The following is a 17,449-nucleotide window of genomic DNA, read 5'->3' on the forward strand; positions in this document are numbered from 1 at the left end:
GTTTTGGAGGAGCATTGCTTCAACTCTCCTTTTTTAGTTGGTGTGAAATCCCAGGCTGTAAGGGCCAGTAAGTGAAACTTACAACAAAGGTTTTACTTTTCTCTTGGTTGGTGCTGAAGCACTTGCACCTTTTGCTTCAGTCTGAATAATTTATCCTGTGGTAGAGTCTGAAAATGCCTGGCCACGTGTGGTGCCAGTGTATGAAAGCTTGGGGTACAGGGCCTTGCCTGATGCTGTGCTTTTCTTTCCTCTGCTCAGTTCTTCTGCTTCTGGGGACTGGGTGTGCTGTGAAGAAATACCAAGGGTCCCCCTTGCTGCTTGTATGGCTCCTCTAAGAAACTGCTTAGCCATGCAGTAGACAAGTGAGTCAACAGGGCGATAAACTTGCGACAAGTGAGGAATAATCTAGCATTCCTTCTTTGCTTAGGTTTTACTGAGGCAAACTTCAACAATCTCACTGCTAGAGCAAAAAATGGAGTAAGGATCGTAAGTTTTGGACCCAAGACGTGGTTTATAAACACTATATCTAGCCTTGACAAATACATTAGATTATAAAGTTGTGACCTACTTTTTATCAGCGTGTTGTTATTACATGTCTGCTGCTTAAGGAGAATGGGAGTGAGGGGATATGTTACCGTCCACAAGCTTTCTGACTGTAAAAGCAGGTAGGTAACTATGAAATACTGAGCAAGGGCCCACGTGTAGGGTTGGCTAAGTGGAGCAGGCGTAAATGTAGAAAAATTGCTGTAAGTCTTTACTAGTTGCTGTTCTGAAAAACAAAAAGCCCAACCTCCAAGAAAAACACCCGACTAACCCCTGCAATCTGAACTCAAAGGCTAGTTTCCCTGCTGTGAACTAGTATGCTTTTAGTACACCTCTCAGCACTTACCAACACAGCTGCAAGATGGGAAGTCATACTGGGTTTTGGCAGGTGTGTCCAATAAATTTTTTACAGGAGTATCCAGTAACTTGGAAGGTGAGTCTAAAAAATTATTGAGAACAGTTCCAGCTGTTCTTTTGGTCGGGGTTTTCTCAGCAGACGAGTTTGCTTGTTGTTCTGAGATTGGGGTCTGAGTGTCAAATTCTGCAGCACAGGTGTTTCTCGATAGGATGGTAATAGGGCCTGCTGTTTCAACCTTCACATGTTTAGGTGATTTGACAGTAAAAGTCTTGTGATCAAACAGTGATTTGACCTGTATCTGTTTTAGCTGCTGTTCCATTGTCTCAATGATGCTCTTTTGTTGCATGTTCTCGCAGCCGAAGTGCTGATTCTCTTGTTTAATTGTTTTTTTCCACATTTTGTTTTCTAGCTGTCCAGTTGATGGACGCATGCAGACGTTAGGCTTTGTGCCAGCCTCAATTTTGATAGGCTTGCGTGCTGTGCTGGGGCCGAGCTCGGGTTTGGGTTGCTGGTACGCCTGTTGCTCCTGTTTTTGTAAGAGATGCCACCTTAGGGCAGCGTGCTTTTGAAAATCCTTCTGGGTTTGGGTCTGCAGATGACAGCCTCTCTGCTCTGGGGCGTGCGGGGGAGTTTGCTGGCTGTGTGGTAAGTACCGCTGGGGCATCTGCGGGGCTTGGTGGCTGGGGAGCTCTTGATTCAGGCTGCCCCCGTAGCCTTGTGTCTGCTGGAGCGGCAGCTGTATCACCGAAGCTTGTTGTGTCTGTTGCTCTTGTTCTTGAAAACAGTGATTCACATCTTGCTTGGGGGGCAAGTTGTTTGAAAAATACTGCACGTGCTGCAAGTCCTGCATTTTCTTGGCCCCAAAGCGTTCGACATTCGCGGCGTTTTCCTTCTTCTCAGAAATCAAGTGCACGTTGTTTGGGCAGGGGTGCTGCAGACCGGCGTTTGCTTTCTGACTGTAGAGGGGAGCCTTGTTGTTCACGCTCTGTACCTGCTCTAGCCCCAGCTGAGGGCTGTGCAGCGGGAAGGCAGCCGGTTTCATGTACTTATTCCCAGTTTGAAAACACTCATCTGCTTTAAGCTGGCTGAAGGATGTCCTGTCTAGCTGCTGCTCCAGGGTGCTTTGGGAATGGGAGACGGCTTGGGGCGGTTCTTTACTTCTCACTTGCGGAGCCTGTTGCTGGCTGGGGGTTAGCTGCGGACTGCACAGCAGCTGGGTCTGCTGTGCCTGCTTTTGGAGCATCTGTTGCAAAATGTGCGAATGCAAGAATTGCTCGCTTTCCCCTGGCGGGGGATTCAAGTGCTGCTGTTTCAGCGGGGCCCCTAGGGGCTGTTCGGCTGGTTGTTCAGGTCTTTGCTGGAAATGGAGCTGCTGCGCAGGGTGCTGCTGCACTTGGGACTTGCGGGAGGGATCCATCTTGGCGAGCTGGGGCTGCGGCGAGTGTTTTTGGAACAGCAGCTGGGGGTCAGCTGTGGGATGCGGCTGCAGCTGGGAGGTCTCGCTTTTGTACAGCGGGGGAATTTGTTCCTGTTGCATTATCTTTTGGCTCTGGGGCTGTCCCGACGGCCCCTTTAATGCATCAGGACTTCCAGCATACTGCTTTGTATAGGCTGTTTCGGGTGTGTTTGCCTGGAACTGAAGAATTGATCGGAGTAACGCTTCGCTGGGCTTGTGGGGAGGCTCTCCCTGGCGGAACTGCGTGGAAACCAACTCGATCCAGGCCGGCTTCGAGTAACGCTGAGGCTGTTGCACAGGCTCTTTCGCTTGGTCCTTCTCTTTGTCAGGAGGAATCTCGGGTTCTCTCTGTCCTGGGAAATGCTGACAGCATTGCGGCAACTCACCGTCACTTCCGCACGCCTGCAGGCTTTGGAGGGGAGGCTCTGGCGGTGGCGGCATTTCTTCTGGGTGCTGCTGAATCAAGGCGGCCACAGCAGCTCGGGGATTGCTTTCGCTGACATCTTGTTGTGACGTTGGCACCTGCTGCGGAAGTCTTTGCGGAGGGTGAAGTTGCTGCTGGCTGAGGTTGGGACTCTCTGGCACCAGTCCCTGCTGCTGCCCTTCGTTCTCGATCTCTCCAGGAAGAGTTTCCTCGCCGCTGTTGTCATAGGAGTGGCGTCCTTCTCGCGCCACGCCGGACAGCGCGCTGTTCATTTCTGGAGCAGGAGGAGTGGAGGAATCTTTATGAAACATTGAGTTCTGTTTAAAGAAAGCACCATTATTTTCTGCTTGCTCAGAAAACCTTTCCAGAGCGGTGTTCTGAGCTTGCAGGTTACTGCTGGAACTTAAAGAGAGGTCTTGGTTGGGAACCTGCCCTACACTTCCACGAACAGTACTGTTTCCTACAGATAACTGGTGTGTATCATAGCCTGGAATCTGTTGCTGTAGCTGTAGTTCTGGTTTCTGAAGCGAACAGCTACCTGGCAATACAGGTGGTTTACTGGAGTCTTCTGCATTGTAGACCTCAGTAACCACTACAGCTGGCACTTGAGGCAGCTCAGAGTTTGAGGTCTGTGGGGAAGTGATCTGCCCTGAGGTATGGGATGAATGCGTTGTCTCGTAGGACAACTCATTAGTAGCCTGACTGGTAATGGCATTGATATGAGATGTGTTCTTCTGCATTGCTATGGAAACATGTTCTGGATAATATTGAGACAGTGTTTTCTCCAGGAGTTCACCATGCATGCTTTCCATGGAAGAGGCAGAAACTGTAGCACCATTAGGCATTGGCACCGCCTTGTTCTTAAGTAGTAAGACAATGTCCCTGTTGTGGCAATGAACATTTTCCCGCTCCTGCTCATTCTGAATCAGGAGGTCATGAGGGTTTTCAGAACCACCACTGTTGTATCTTGTAGACGGTATCAACTCTGAGGCTTCATTTTCTTGTCCTGTAAAGCTCTCGGCTTTCTTCTCACCGTAACAATTGGAGACGCTTGGTTTTTCATAGTTATCATCTGGCTCAGCTTTTTCTCCGTTCACCTCTTTGTCTTGTTTCACTTTCTTGCTCTGATGAAGTCCATACAGAGAGGGCTCACTAAAAGTGCGTTTAATCCCACCGTTTTGCATATATTTGGAGCATACTTTCATTTCTTGTAAAAGGTCAGGGCTAACGCGGTGGTTTGGACTTCCCTTCACGTGGGGCGCTCCGTAGTTGCTTTTAATGAATAGCCGCTTGTGGTCTCCATTTACTTCGACTTCAGGCCTCTCTGTCGCCGGACTTCCATTCTGTAGCTTCACTGCAGAAGGCTCTGCCTGGCACACGGGAGAAGATTGCGGTATTAGAAATGGACTCAATCTATTGCCGTCAACATGGTTGGTTCTGTCCTGTTCCATCTGGCCTGCTCCGGGGCCATCCACAAGGCTACCCTCTGAACGTATCTGCGAGAGAAAAGAAAGAGGAGAGAACTAAGTCAGGTCTAGTTTCACTCAACAGATAGCAGATTACTGATTCCTGCACCCGCCGTCCCGACCGGTTTCTACATGCAACAGCAGCTCACGGGCGCACCTGAGAGGAGGCTCACTGCCCTGTTGGATTTGGCAGCTCCATGCGTCCCCCTTATTGCAGGTTTATTCTTCAGGATGAAAAGAGTGTGAAAATACAGACCTGTTTCTTACCCCCATTGAACACACAAACAGCTGTTTTGCCAAAAAGAGCTCTCATAATGGTGGAAAAAATACTCTGCTTTTGAATGATTTGCATAGGCTCCCCTGTCGCCGCTTTTTCTCCTTAGTAAGGCAGAAAGTCATGCAGAAACCCTGGTTCCCAGACTCGGTGCTAATCCTGTTATTTGATTAAGTGTGCCAAACCCCTTTTGTGTGACTTGAAGGATTATTGCCACCAAGCTTGCCAATTAGAGGGGAAAACCTCCTTTTTTTCAGTCTTCAGCTGTCTGACAAGGTCTTTTAAAACTGGCATTCCAAAAGCCCATGCAAGTGGCACAATCCACACATGAGACAAAGCCTCGCCTGATTGCCATCCGTAGGAATTCTTACACTTAATCAACATCTTGATAATGTTGATAGAAACAAATTAAGAGATTTCAGAAAGGTTTGATGGAAATGGTATTTTTTCAGGTGTTGGTATTCTTTTAAATTTAGACTATAGACATCAGGCGTGGCTTAAACTCTGCATTAGGGTTTTGAACTGAGCTTCAAAGCTCCTTCTTTGTTTGGAGATGGAGTCCTATTTTCTTCTTTAACCTTTATATTTTATTTATAAAATTAGTTTTTTCTTTAGCTGAAAGTACTGACAATGCGCAGTGAACAAATGCCATATAGCGACAATCTAATTCTGTTCACATGGATCTTCCCAAGATCCCGGTTAACGGAGATAATTCATAGAAAATTCACAATTCACAGAAAATTCACAATCCTGATTAACATAAAGCCATTGTTTGACTCTGCTTGTAATTTATTCTTTGTTGGCTTTATGGTTCTCAAACAGTTGCGAATGACAGAAGACAGACTGGCAGAGGGTCTTCCAGATGTGAGATCACACAGAAAATTTGGACTCATGCATGTCTTTGCCCTGCAGGCTTTATTTTTAGTTTGTGTAAATGTGAATTTGAAGGCTTCCCCGTTACCAGGCTGTGCCTGGCTGGACTGCAGATTCAGCACCAGCACTGCACGTGGCTGCCGTTGCCACTACACAGGAGTTACTGCTACACTGGAAAAACTTCTGTCATCACAGTTGCTCTGCTTATGTATGTATCCTACATTAATCTTATGAAAAAAAAAAAAGAAAAAAGATACTAAGGAACATCTAATTTATACAGTTTTTAGTACAGTATTCCCTTACTCAACTAAGCAATACGATCCTAAAATGCTTTTTAAGGTAATATTAATGCCTGATATTCATTACTTCTGGCAGAAGCACATCTGCTTACACCTCTAATTTTGGTATCAGGACAATTCAAACATAAATTTTGACTGGCAAGCACCTATATGACAAATTGGATTCACTTCATCCTTATCCCAAACTAGGTCTTAGATTTACTTTTGACCTCCTGAAGTTCTTTACTTTCTGTACTGAATTTATCTTGTGTGTGACGGAAGTAGAGAAGTTCTCTCTGCAAATATCAGGACTTAAAAAAAAGAGTTGTTGAAGTGAAAGCTAAGAATATGGCAACAGAAAAGAACGTTTGTCCATCTTCTCTATGTTCTTGACAAGGTAAGGCAAGCTCCTTCCCTTCTATGTATATTTTGGTATATTTCCCAAGCTTGCTTTAAAGCACCCCAATAGATGAGCCTTTGCAGCTTTCCCAGAGAGACTGTATTCCACTCTAGAGAGAAAGCAGTGTGAGAAGGATTCCTCTGATGTGTCATTCTAGGCTGGGCGGCAGAATTACGCTCCCAGAGTGTCGCAAAAAATAAGATCTCAGCCTAATTTGAAAACCATTCTTTGCCTTCACACCTTTCATTCCTAGAAACTGCAGCTGAACCACAGCTCAGACATGAGTGTGTAGGCTGCTCTATTTCACAAGTAAGAAATGAAATAAAAGGAACTGTAGTAATTAACACTGTGCTGTCAAACTGCTTCTAAAATATTTCTTCAAAAACAAACAATAAAAATTAGTCTGTGTGGTTGAGCCATGAGAAACTTCCTTCAGCCCTCAATGTCTGTCTTGTTTGTCGTGTTCTGATGTAGCAGATGGGTTACAACTTAATTCCACCTAAGAATTCCCAGATGATCTTTCTTCTTGGCTTCTTACAAATAGGTAAAACCACCTTTTTTGTTTAGAAGCGGCGGCTGTCTGACTTGTCTAATGTTAGCGTACCCCTTGAAGGAATGCATCTGGGCTTCAGAAAAGAGTCTTAGGTTCACACTGCCCTTAAAAACCACAAGGTTATTTTCGCTGCGTGGCAAGGATTATTATTCACAGTATTCTCAAAAACCTCACGGTGTGAGTCAGCCGATTCCCCTGAGTTCTGATCAGCTCCGGTGTAAAAGGCATTGGTCTTAGGCATTGCAAAGGACAGTCACTCAGTTCTTCAAAATACTAAGTTAATTCATTGATTAAAAGTGCCAGATCTACGTTCTTTAAAATGCAGCTAGGGTTGTGGTGACTTTACGTTACACTTTGGTCTCTCTGCCTACGCTCTGTTATTCGCAATCCTCTTGAGTTGCATCTTAGCACAAATGTACCTCAAGCAATCACAGTGCTTATTTGTAATTTAAAACTGGCAAAAGGCAAGTGGCAGCCATGCCTTTATTACTGGTTTTAACTAGGGCACTGTGAAGGTATTCTTGATGCTACTACTCAGCAGACCTGGCTGGGCCTTATGAAGTCTCTGCATTCATACGAAGTCTTTGCATTTCATCATTGTCGTGGGATGATATGTCTGTCCCTTAAAGTAGATCTGCCTTTCCCTAAGTTAGCAGTTAGGCATTTTTCTCTTTCCCATAACTGTATTTTATTCAGACCATTTAGTAGCTCTGCATATTCTTCCTCAGCTATAATTCATTAGAAATTCAAGTCACATCAGCAGCATCTGTGAAACAATTACTGCATCTAGGACTGACTCTGCAGTCTAATCCATCATAATTATGACTGGCCTCTTTGAAGATGCCACGATGCGTGACTTAAATATAGCACATTACTGTGCAAATGGATCAGCATCTCATTCCACCAATATGCATTCAGGTTATAATTCAGTCCACCGCTGTTTGACTTTCGCAAATACAAGCCATGTATGTACATCTATTTCTCCCCACATATGGGGCACAAATTGGAAACCAAGCACTGAAGGAGACTTGGAGATTTTTTTAGGTTTATGGGTGAGTTTGGCATATTCCTGCCACCTCTAACAATACAGGAAAACGGAAAGACTGTGGAGGGCACTGTTATCTGTGTGACAAGCAGTCCTATGGCAACAAAAGTACTTTTAGCTATGGTTTGTTGTTTGTTTGTTTGCTTTCCCCATGGAAAATCTTTCTTTAATTTAAGCCAGTTCTAGAGATTCATACCTCATTTTGTACAGCACCCATACCTCGGGACTTTGTGAGTGCAAAGCGGCTCGGATGAAGGACTGGACAAACACCTGCTGCAGGGGAGCACCATCTTTTCAAAGCTGGGCGAGAAACCCCACAGAAAAAGTAGGTAAGGGAATGCTGGGTTAGGGTACTCATGGCCCCGAAAGGACTGAAAGGTGGGATTTCAGACGGTGGCTCCCCCTTCTAGGGTTAGCTGGGTTGGAAGTACACCTCCTCAGAGGCTTTTCTGCCCTGCAGAACTGCACCTCTTCTCTCCTCAGAAGCTCGTGCCATTGGCAAAGGGGTCTAAAGCCTGAACTGCTGTCCTTCCTAAGTAAGGACGCTCATACACAGCATTATCAGAAAGCTCCACTTGCAGACAAATATTGCAAGTCTCAAGTTTTAACTCTAAGGTCTCTCTGAGGAGCAGTCTGTAACGCAGAGCTCTGTCCTGACGCCTGCCGAGCAGTACTGAATCCCTCCGTAACAGACCAAGTGCAATTCATCAGAGCACAGGCAATTCACTGTAAGAACTTCAGCACTAAAAATTGAAATCTTCTGGACTTACTCACAAAATACGTGATATTGTTTCTGGTTAACTCAGAGTCAGTGTTCTCTTTTTAATTCTGGAAGAAGATGTGTAAGCAGTTACGATGCTCAACACCAGGGTTTACAGCTGTGTGGTTATCGTGGCATGTCATCTTTCTCTGGTCTATTTTAATAAATTCTGTTTCAGCTGTGCCTTGCGTTAACACCTGTAGGCAAGAAGCTTTCTCCTTTAGTCACTGGGAGAAAAAAAGTCACTACAGAGAAAAGATGTTAACTCTGATCACTAGCTGGTGAAGTAATACATCAAAGCTTCTTATTAGTTAAACATTTTCATTATTGTTGGGATAAAATGTTGCACATATGGAAACCGTTGCATAGTTTAAGCATTTCGCATATGTTTCGGACTGAAGGTGCTTCGTGCTTACCCACTGAGAAACAAAGCAAGCTTCCCCATGGAGACCAGCGGGAGAGGCAAAGCCAGGAATATGCCTGCCCACACTCCGGGTGGCTTGTCCTTTGAGGACAGCTTCTTCCCAAGCCAGGATTGCTGGTAGGTTGTAATAAATACAGTGCCGTCTAGCCCCAAATCCCACACTGGCCTGAAAGAAGTTCCCTATAGTGGAAGTGGAAGGGTATGGCAGCGAGGAGTGCAGACTGCCTCACGTGATTCCTTCGCTGGAGATTCCTGTGGCAGCTGCTCTGTTGTTGTTCGAAGCAGAGCTATCCTACAAAATAGAGATTGCTTTCGTGCTAAAGGTGAATTGAGGCTCTGAACCCCACGACATACCCTAAGGATTTGCTCTCTTCCCCACCAGCATCAGTGCTGCCCCACTGCAAGTGTGGTGGCTGAGGAAAATGCAGTGCAACTGCATTGCAGATTTGAAGGAGGGCCCCAGAAGGACAAGGACACTCTGTTGTTAGCTGGGCTCTGTGGCTTACAATGGGGTCCTTCTGCACTGCATTCAGCCGTCTCTTCATTTGGATAGTATATTTATTCAGTGCATTAGAAATGGAAAAAAAAGAAAAAGAAAAAGAACTGCATAAAGATGCAGTGCATTCTCTGTCGCTTGAAGTCCTTAAGTTAAGATGGTATTTTTTTCGTAAAATGAATATATATCTTGTTTTCTTACTGTGGCTTTAAATAGCAGTTATGGGGTTAATGTAGAAACTACTGGATGAGGCTCTGTGACTGTATTCTGCAGGAGGTCATATTACATGAATGTAATTGTCTTCTCTGGTATTTAGATCTATGAATAATCTGTGTCAAATAGGAGAGAAAATGTGGGATGGTTAAAATTTGTTACCTCATTTATCCTTAATTTACAGGGAAAATGGTGACTAGTGAATATAGATATAAGCAGACATAAGGGAATGAAGGGCATGGGATTTGTGAAATATGAGGATTAATAATTCATTAAACCTTATCCAAGCTAGAAGCCTCATAATTCATGCATTTTTAAACCAACTAGTGCTCTCCCCCCTTCAATTTATTGACAGCACTGCTTGCATTTCAGTGATGCAATGATCTAATCGCAAAAGCACTTGAATCAGTTGATTTTTGACCTTAAAGCAGAGAGCAAGAGAGTAAAGCTGAACTGGTCTGCCCAGTGGTTTCCCCTTGCTGCATTGTATAACCATCAACAAGACCAGGTCCTGCAGAAAGCCTACACAGGCATGAAAAACTGCACTACCTGACAGTTGCATAAAATCAAGGAGAGTGACAATTAAATGCTTCTACAGGATGGGTGGAAAAAAACAATTATGCGAAGGGAATGAATTCAGGAATACGAAATGCGAGTAAATAGGAATTATAATGTCACCTCACAAGCTCTGCAGTTCCTATTTTTTCTCACTTACACTTATATGACCCAGGCTTTGCACCTAACTGTACCATGCAGCACTTGTAAGAGAAGAACCCAGCTCTTCCAGTCACTCGTCATGCTGCCCCAGTAGCACCAGACTGGAAATGCTTCTGGAAAGCTCCATCTGCGGAAGCAGGCTGGATTTAAGTGATAAAAGACCTTCCTGCTGCAATAACCAGAACGTTCAAGACAAGGTTAGCACCTACTCTTGTTCTGGCTGGTTGTGAGCTCGTTTCTGTGGCTGAGAGTTGAAGTTTGTTGGATCCAGGTGGTTTATACCGACAGGCCATCACACATAGCTGTAATGCTTCCCCGTCACCCTGTTTGGTGTAACCTTGGGAGTTGGCATGCCAACGTACTCTAAGACCAGTATTGCTCAATTTCTTGAGCACCACTTTGACTGTTTTACATCTTTCTCAAAGCCAGGGCAGCTGACCTAAAACACCTTTTTGCCTTTGCTGTTTGCAAGAGCCACTGCAGTTGGTAATTGTAATAGGGAAAGTGTGGGGGTGGGAGCTGGAGCCCCGAAAGCTGGGGATGCTCCAGTAAGCATGCTTTGAGAGAGATGTTTCTATGCCTGGGCAAAGCCAGAAATGTTTCTTCTCTTGTATGCCTGCCTGTGAAGTCTGTACCAGCAAAATCGTTTCAAATTGCGAGCCAAGCAGGGCATCACCGTGGCAATTCACCAACAATTGTGGATTCAACATCAGGAAAAATGTTGGAGGAGAAAAGCAAAACTAAGCCACTGTTTTTCTTCATTTCAGCCAGCTACGTTAGGTGTAGGTGTGTCAAGTAAAGGCTGGCAAGGTGGAGTGGGCAGCATTATCTGGTGCATAAGCACCGAATCAATACTCAGACCGGTTTATTCCTTGAAAAATGGTGGAATTCAAGGGGTGACTTCCTCTTGGGTACTTCAGCTACCCCATGTGTCAAATGGTAATGATGAGACTGGTGGCTGATTAAAATCAGCTATCTGAAAGCAATAGCTAGCTGCTAATGTTCTGGCTGAGCTCTGTAGTGCTGCGTGCCTCTTTGGGAGCATGAGAGCTTGCCAGAATAAGCAAGCGTTGGTGGCTGAACCATTCCTCAAGACACACTTGATGTTATCAACCTGCCATTTAGGGAAGGTTACCAAGAGGTCAGTGTCATCATTATCTTCCAGTTTCTGTGATCTTTGTCCATCTGGCTTCAGACCTGGATATAGCACGGATTTCTTGGGTTGATCACTTCCTGACACCAGTCGAAGGTCGGTTATCCGTGATGATTTCATCACAGCTGCCGGCAGAGTTGAGCAATTCATGATTAAAGAGTGCATCCTTCTTGGGAGCTAGAAGCAACGGGTGAGATTCTCTTGCCTCTCTTCAGCCCTTACTATAAAGAAGTAAGGGTCCAAAGGAAGAGCCACTGGCAGACTTTAAGACTTGCTAAAAGATTTCAGCATTTCATCGTGTTGGGTCAGTAATATTAGAAAATGGGGACAAAAATGGTCCTGTTTGGCATCTGGATGGAAGAAAAGCAACAGAAGAGAATGAAGTGTTGTAGGCAGCAGCGTCCTCAGAAAGCCTGTTTCCACAGCTCTGTTTTCTATTATCCTTTGAACTTCAAATAGGAAATCCTGTTGGGTCTCCCAGTTCTGCCAAAACCAGAATTTTGGATGAGGTGCAGTTATCTTAACATTTCTTCTCCAAAAGTTGAAGGCCGAACCGAGAGGAGACAGGGGCCGGGGAGAACACAGCAACTGTCCCAAGCGCCAATTACTGCAAGGATCGCTCTGACTGATGCCCCCAGCTGACAAAGCATAGCTTTCATCCCCTCTGCTGGCCTCACTTACGATATTAAACCCCTATACACACTCCTCCTCTGTTTTTTTTCCATGCCTCCGCCACACCTAGGCTGGGACGCTGTAGTAAAACTTGATTTTCAGCTGCGATTCCTGCCTGTTGAGAAACAACAGGCATCTCCCGCGCCAGGCAGCGCGCTGCGGCGTGCCCGAGGGGCAGGTGCTGGGGATCCCCCAGGGGCGGCGAGCCGCGAGGTGCCCGCCTGCGAGATGCTGCCTGCCTCGTCCAGGGGATTTTACTTTCAGATGGCGAAGATGGAGGAGTTGAGCCAAAACAAGGGTTTGGAAAGAGTTGCGCTGTTTTAACCATTGCATGATTTGATTTAAAAAGGGGTTTTCATGCCCGCTTGTGACTTTTTTTCTTTCTTTCTTTCTTTCTATTTGTGTCTTGTATGACTTACAGACCAATAGCTTGTAAAGAAATGGGGAAAATAGGTTTGTGAGGGGCCTGAGGAGATGAGCCAACCTGTTTTCAAAGGTCTCTATTGATGAAGGTTGCATGATAACCCACAGTTACACGCAGTGCTTCATTAACCTTACTTATTAGAAAGTTTCTACCATTCAAAACAAACCTACATCACCTCTTCCTACCACTGACTTGCAGAGCCATGTTTTCTTCTGTGCCATGTTTTTTTTCCACTGTATAACTGAAGACTTACGAATGCTCCCCTCTCAGACAGAGTAAACAAGCCAGTCTGTGACATCCGATCTCCTTGCTGGGTGGATCTCTGTCCACACCATTTGGTCCTGGACCAGATGCACCGAGGTCACAAAGCAAACGTGAGGGTCTGCTCCTCAGAGGGCTCATGCATACACCGCGTTTTGCTGAATTTTCCCTGGGTTAAGACGTCTGATATACAAGCAGCTATGATATGTGCCTGTAAACCGCTCTAAATCCTGTGTGAATTAACTTGGCTCTCCCCCAGTACTTAAAGTCACAGTTTTATTCCCTAAGTTTGAGAGGGACGGTGTAAATCGCATTGAAATCAACAGAACCAACTTACTACTTTGAGCAGTACTTTACAGTGGAGGCTGTTCCCTTAAAGACTTCCCTTGAAGCCTCCGACTTCAATATGTTTAAGTCTGCAAACTACTGGCACAGACATCTCTTCTGACTTCCACTGTTGCTGAGGCACCACAGAAGATAAGAATCTAATGCATTTTTAGAGGTCTATTAGAAGATGCTCCCTGGAGCTACAGTTGCCATTCAGCTTCTTTCTGCGTTTGTGTGTGGTCTTCAGGAGAAGTTTTAATGTGGGTTATTGCAATCTACACGCAACAATGGCGTGGATTATCATGCTGAAATCTACATCTGAGAAAATAGTTACAATTGCCTCTCCAGATGTACATGAGATGAAAGACAAGGTGTTTTTGATGACCAGAGCCAGCTGACGACCCAAGAGCAGTGGAAGATCTAACCTCGATAAAAGCACAGCTCTGGGAGAGAAATGTGGGAGTTGGCGCTGCCTCACCACGGCCCTGACCGAGCAAAATGCGCAGCACGGATACTGCTGCCGTTCCCTTTGCTTTTAGGTTGGAGATGAAGATGTGGGGCTAAATTTTCTTTTTGAATACTTGACGTACTAGTTTGAAAAGAACTTGGGCATCGACCAATCTTAGATAAAATGGCCCGGGGCCCAAACAAATCAAAAGGCAAGAGACACCCACTTCACATCATGCCAGTATTTATCAAGGAGATAGAGCCTAGCGTCTTAAGGTTGACTTGAAAATCAGATTTTCTGTAGTTACTTTCCTGGCTACAGTAATTCCACTCCCACTTCCCCATCCTTCTAATTTTATCTTTTTATTTTTTTACAAGAAAATTTTGTTTTTTCTTTACAAGAACACGATTAATCCTGATCTGGGAATCAAACTACAGGCTGAAGTTTGTTCTTCCACAAAACAGAGGCAATTTTAGAGCTCCTTCTTATCCTGTTACATCCTTGCTTCCAAATAACTTGTATTATACCTACAGCTGTTTAACATTCAAAAATAAATGGACAGTATGGGGGTGACTTTGCGTATTTTGTGACAAGGAGCATTTAGTTAGCTCCTAGAGAAGAAGGCTCATTGCGAGGAGGCTTGTAGCATTTGCTTTTCTGAGGAATCTCCCTTCAGTGTTCCATAAAATGGAAACCAGGAACAAGTTGAGATTTCACGAGCAGGATTCCTATTTAAAAATACAGTCCTAACATGAAGGCTTCTCCCTTCTACCACATGACAGGACTGGATAAAAATTTGGGATTACTGTGCCGAGAAAGGGTTGGAATCCCAGAATGAGCTGCCATTCCTACTTTCCTTTAATTTCCAATAATTCAAAGCACATTCTTTCTCCCGTTTAAATTTTCCTCTTTATGGCAAGATGCAACATGAAGAGACAGAGAATTCACTGCCGCCAAGCTGAAAGAGCGGGGAAAAAAACGGCAGATTGTGTTTTAAGTCTCGTTAAGACTTTTAAACACCCGCAGCTGACACTTGGAAGAGCGGTATTTGAACAGTCCTAAAGGGAACTTCAACACTCCTCTCTCTGTCATTCCTTTTCAAATATTTTCAAAGCTTTGAAAACAGTCGGTTGTTCTTCGTTCTGGCAACTCGCCACCACTGACTGCCGGCTCAAATCAGTTCACGGTCTCCCGAGGTATCCGGTAGCCCAAGTGGGCTTGAGAGAGTTTGAAACTCTAATGAAAGACCTTTGATATTTGGGGATATTAAGAGACGTAGAGGGACGGGTAAGTTAAAGGAAGCGTTGTCAGTTCCCGCAAAGCCTGCTTCATGTAGCCAGTCACGAGATAGCGCTTCACCAAGCGGTGGTTGTCCATCCGTAGCGTAGTCATGCTTTTGGAGCACAGAGCAGCAGTGTGCACAGAGCTCGCCGCTGTACAGTACGCGCCCAACTTCATTTAGAGAGCTGGGAATTACATACAAATCTGAGATATTGGACGACTTTGAATGAAACTCATTAATCATAGCTGGGACTTGTTTCAGCTTAGGTAAACATCTTTACTACAGCCAGTGACAATTACAGGAGCATTTTAACTCTTCGCTGTTCCTTGGGAGGGCAGCAGGTGAGCTCGCCTCCATAGGGTCAGGTGCCTGGTTTGGGGATTTAAATATGCACCTCTGCGAGGAGGACCTGACCCCACAAGCTCACACCTGGGAAGATCGTGTTAAGTATTTGCCAGCCCGGTCCTTCAGCCAGATGTCTAATAAGCACGGTGGTCTTGGGCTGTCAGGAGTGCAGGTGAAGGGACAAATGCCTTGCAGTGCGCTGGTCAGGTTCCTGTGGGTTCGCCCGAGCCGTTGCACGTGAAGCGTGATTGCAGCTGACAACAGAAACCTGTGCTCCTTCCTCCACCCCCTCCCCAAAACCTGTAGGGGAGAGGACAGGGCTGGGCACAAAGCCAGGAAGGCAGAGCCGTGCGTTAAGCTCTGCTGTACTCAACTGGTTTTGTTCAGAAGAAAACACAACACAATGTGTGTTCGGTGGTAATGCTTCTGTACAGCCTTTGGGGGAATAAGCAGCTGCTTTTCCTCTAAAAATCAGAAAGTGGGGTGGGGGAAAGAGACAGCAGTCGGGATACTAAGAGTCTAATGCAGTTGTCGGAGCTAGCATGCATGCCAGTGTCATGCATGTAGGACATGTAATATTTGCTTTAACAACTTGAGGGTCAGCCAGGTTGATTATGAGAAAACAAGCTAGTCCTTCTGCTGTGGGAAGGGTGGGGGACGATGATAAATGACAGTTTGTCTGCTCATTACACTCCCCAGCAAACAACCCCTCCTAACAGTCTCATCTAGCTCGCAGGAGCTTGCGTGTAATTGATGTGTAATAAATCAGAAGCGTGCTTCAACTCCCCAAACCAAAATGCTTTTAAAAGTTTATGATAGGTATTGATGATTAAGCAAGTGTTCTGGAAAGTTAGTTGCACCTAAAATTAGAACTTAAAATGAGATTGGGGGTGTGGGGGTAATATGACAGGTGACTTGTACGATCAGGATGCTGGCTACTGCAATGTGAAATATTTGTTGGCTCTTTTGCCTCCCTTCCCTCGTACACCACAATATACCCCGGCAGCATAAAATCTTAGCCTGTGCCTTAGCTTTGCTGGCTTCATTGGAAATATTCAATGTCTCAAAAACAGCTGCTACTACTTAATGATCTTTGGGTAACTAAGGCTGATTTCTTTTGTTATGCTCTCTGAAGATTAAATTTTGCTCCGGACTCCCTTGCCTGAAGGAGGCTATTGTAAAACAAGATACTCAGAAACCAGCAAAAAGATGTTAAAGCTAAACCAGAAAACCAAAACACTTTAACTCGAGCAGTGCTGCTGCTGCCAGCGAGTTCAAGAAGAGATGCTGAGATTCTGCTAAAAGCAGTGTTGCTTTATAACAAGCTGCGCAGCCTTGCAGAAGAATAACATCTGCACGGTAGAATAAGAGACTCCTCTTTGATGCTGGGTTTTAAAATCTGATTTGATCAACCCGGCATCAGGCAAGTAACTAGATGCTGGTACACATGGCTATTGCTTGAGATGGTGGGAGGGAAATGCAAAGCTGGAGGATTTGCGGTCCCTTTACAAGAGACCCGTTGCGGAGAGCTTGCATCTAATGAATGCTGAAAAGCCTGATCAGGATTGCAAAGGAAATTGCTACAAAAGATTAAAATATGTGGTCAGCAGTAATAACTCTCGGTCTGTTTGTTGTCTCAGATTGTGTTTGTGTTGGAGGAAAGTTTGCTGCACTCCAGATAGCAGCAAGGAAGAAGGAGAGAGGTTTTGAGAGAGATTTTCCATGACAAGGTTAACAGGAGGAAGCGGATGGGGACAGGGGGAATGTGCTCTGCAGAGCTGCAGGAAGCTGAAGCCGAAGGAAGGCAGCACAGTAACTAGAAATTACTGCTTGAGACTTGTCATTAGGTGGCTACGAACACCAACGTTAGTTTTGGGGGATGCAATTACTGAGGGCTGCCAATGGACCCGGACTTCAAAGGGGCCTTTGCGGGGTGTTTGGTGCCGGGGCTCCCCCCTTGCTCCGGAGCTAAAAGTGATGTGAGCTCCGAACTTAGAGCATATCTGGGGCTGACTGCAGAACTAAAAGCTGCCGCTATTCCTGCAGGTTATAAAAAGCTTCCCTTTTGCAAAGCAACAAAAGGATGCCTACAGAATAACATTGTAAGCGAAGGAGTCAGAGGAGGACTGTAATGAAATTCTGGCTGAAATGATTGTGGCGTTTTATCTTCTATGCTCTGTGTTTGTCTACTGCTTAGAATTTTAATAGTGATTCAAAGGCCCAAGGAAGGCAGGAGAATCCAGCTAACTCCCGCAGA

At 45.2% G+C, this 17,449-nt stretch overlaps 1 protein-coding gene and 1 long non-coding RNA gene across 3 annotated transcripts in view; one reads left to right on the top strand and one right to left on the bottom strand.

Moving 5' to 3' along the window:
* LOC310899325 overlaps nt 1–17,449 on the top strand; it is an 84,571-nt gene that overhangs the window by 33,150 nt on the left and 33,972 nt on the right. The gene's annotated exons all lie outside the window — the stretch shown is intronic.
* The window catches only part of TET2 (tet methylcytosine dioxygenase 2), a 73,041-nt gene that overhangs the window by 20,072 nt on the left and 35,520 nt on the right, over nt 1–17,449 (bottom strand). For both annotated transcript variants that reach the window (XM_083835504.1, XM_083835505.1), the window contains exon 2: nt 890–4,277. In XM_083835504.1, the coding sequence (XP_083691630.1) occupies nt 890–4,232 (3,343 nt within the window). In that variant the 5' untranslated portion in view covers nt 4,233–4,277. The remainder of the gene's footprint in view (nt 1–889; nt 4,278–17,449) is intronic.

The sequence above is a fragment of the Anser anser genome (genome assembly GCF_964211835.1).
Source record: "Anser anser genome assembly, chromosome: 4".
Lineage (NCBI taxonomy): Eukaryota > Metazoa > Chordata > Aves > Anseriformes > Anatidae > Anser > Anser anser.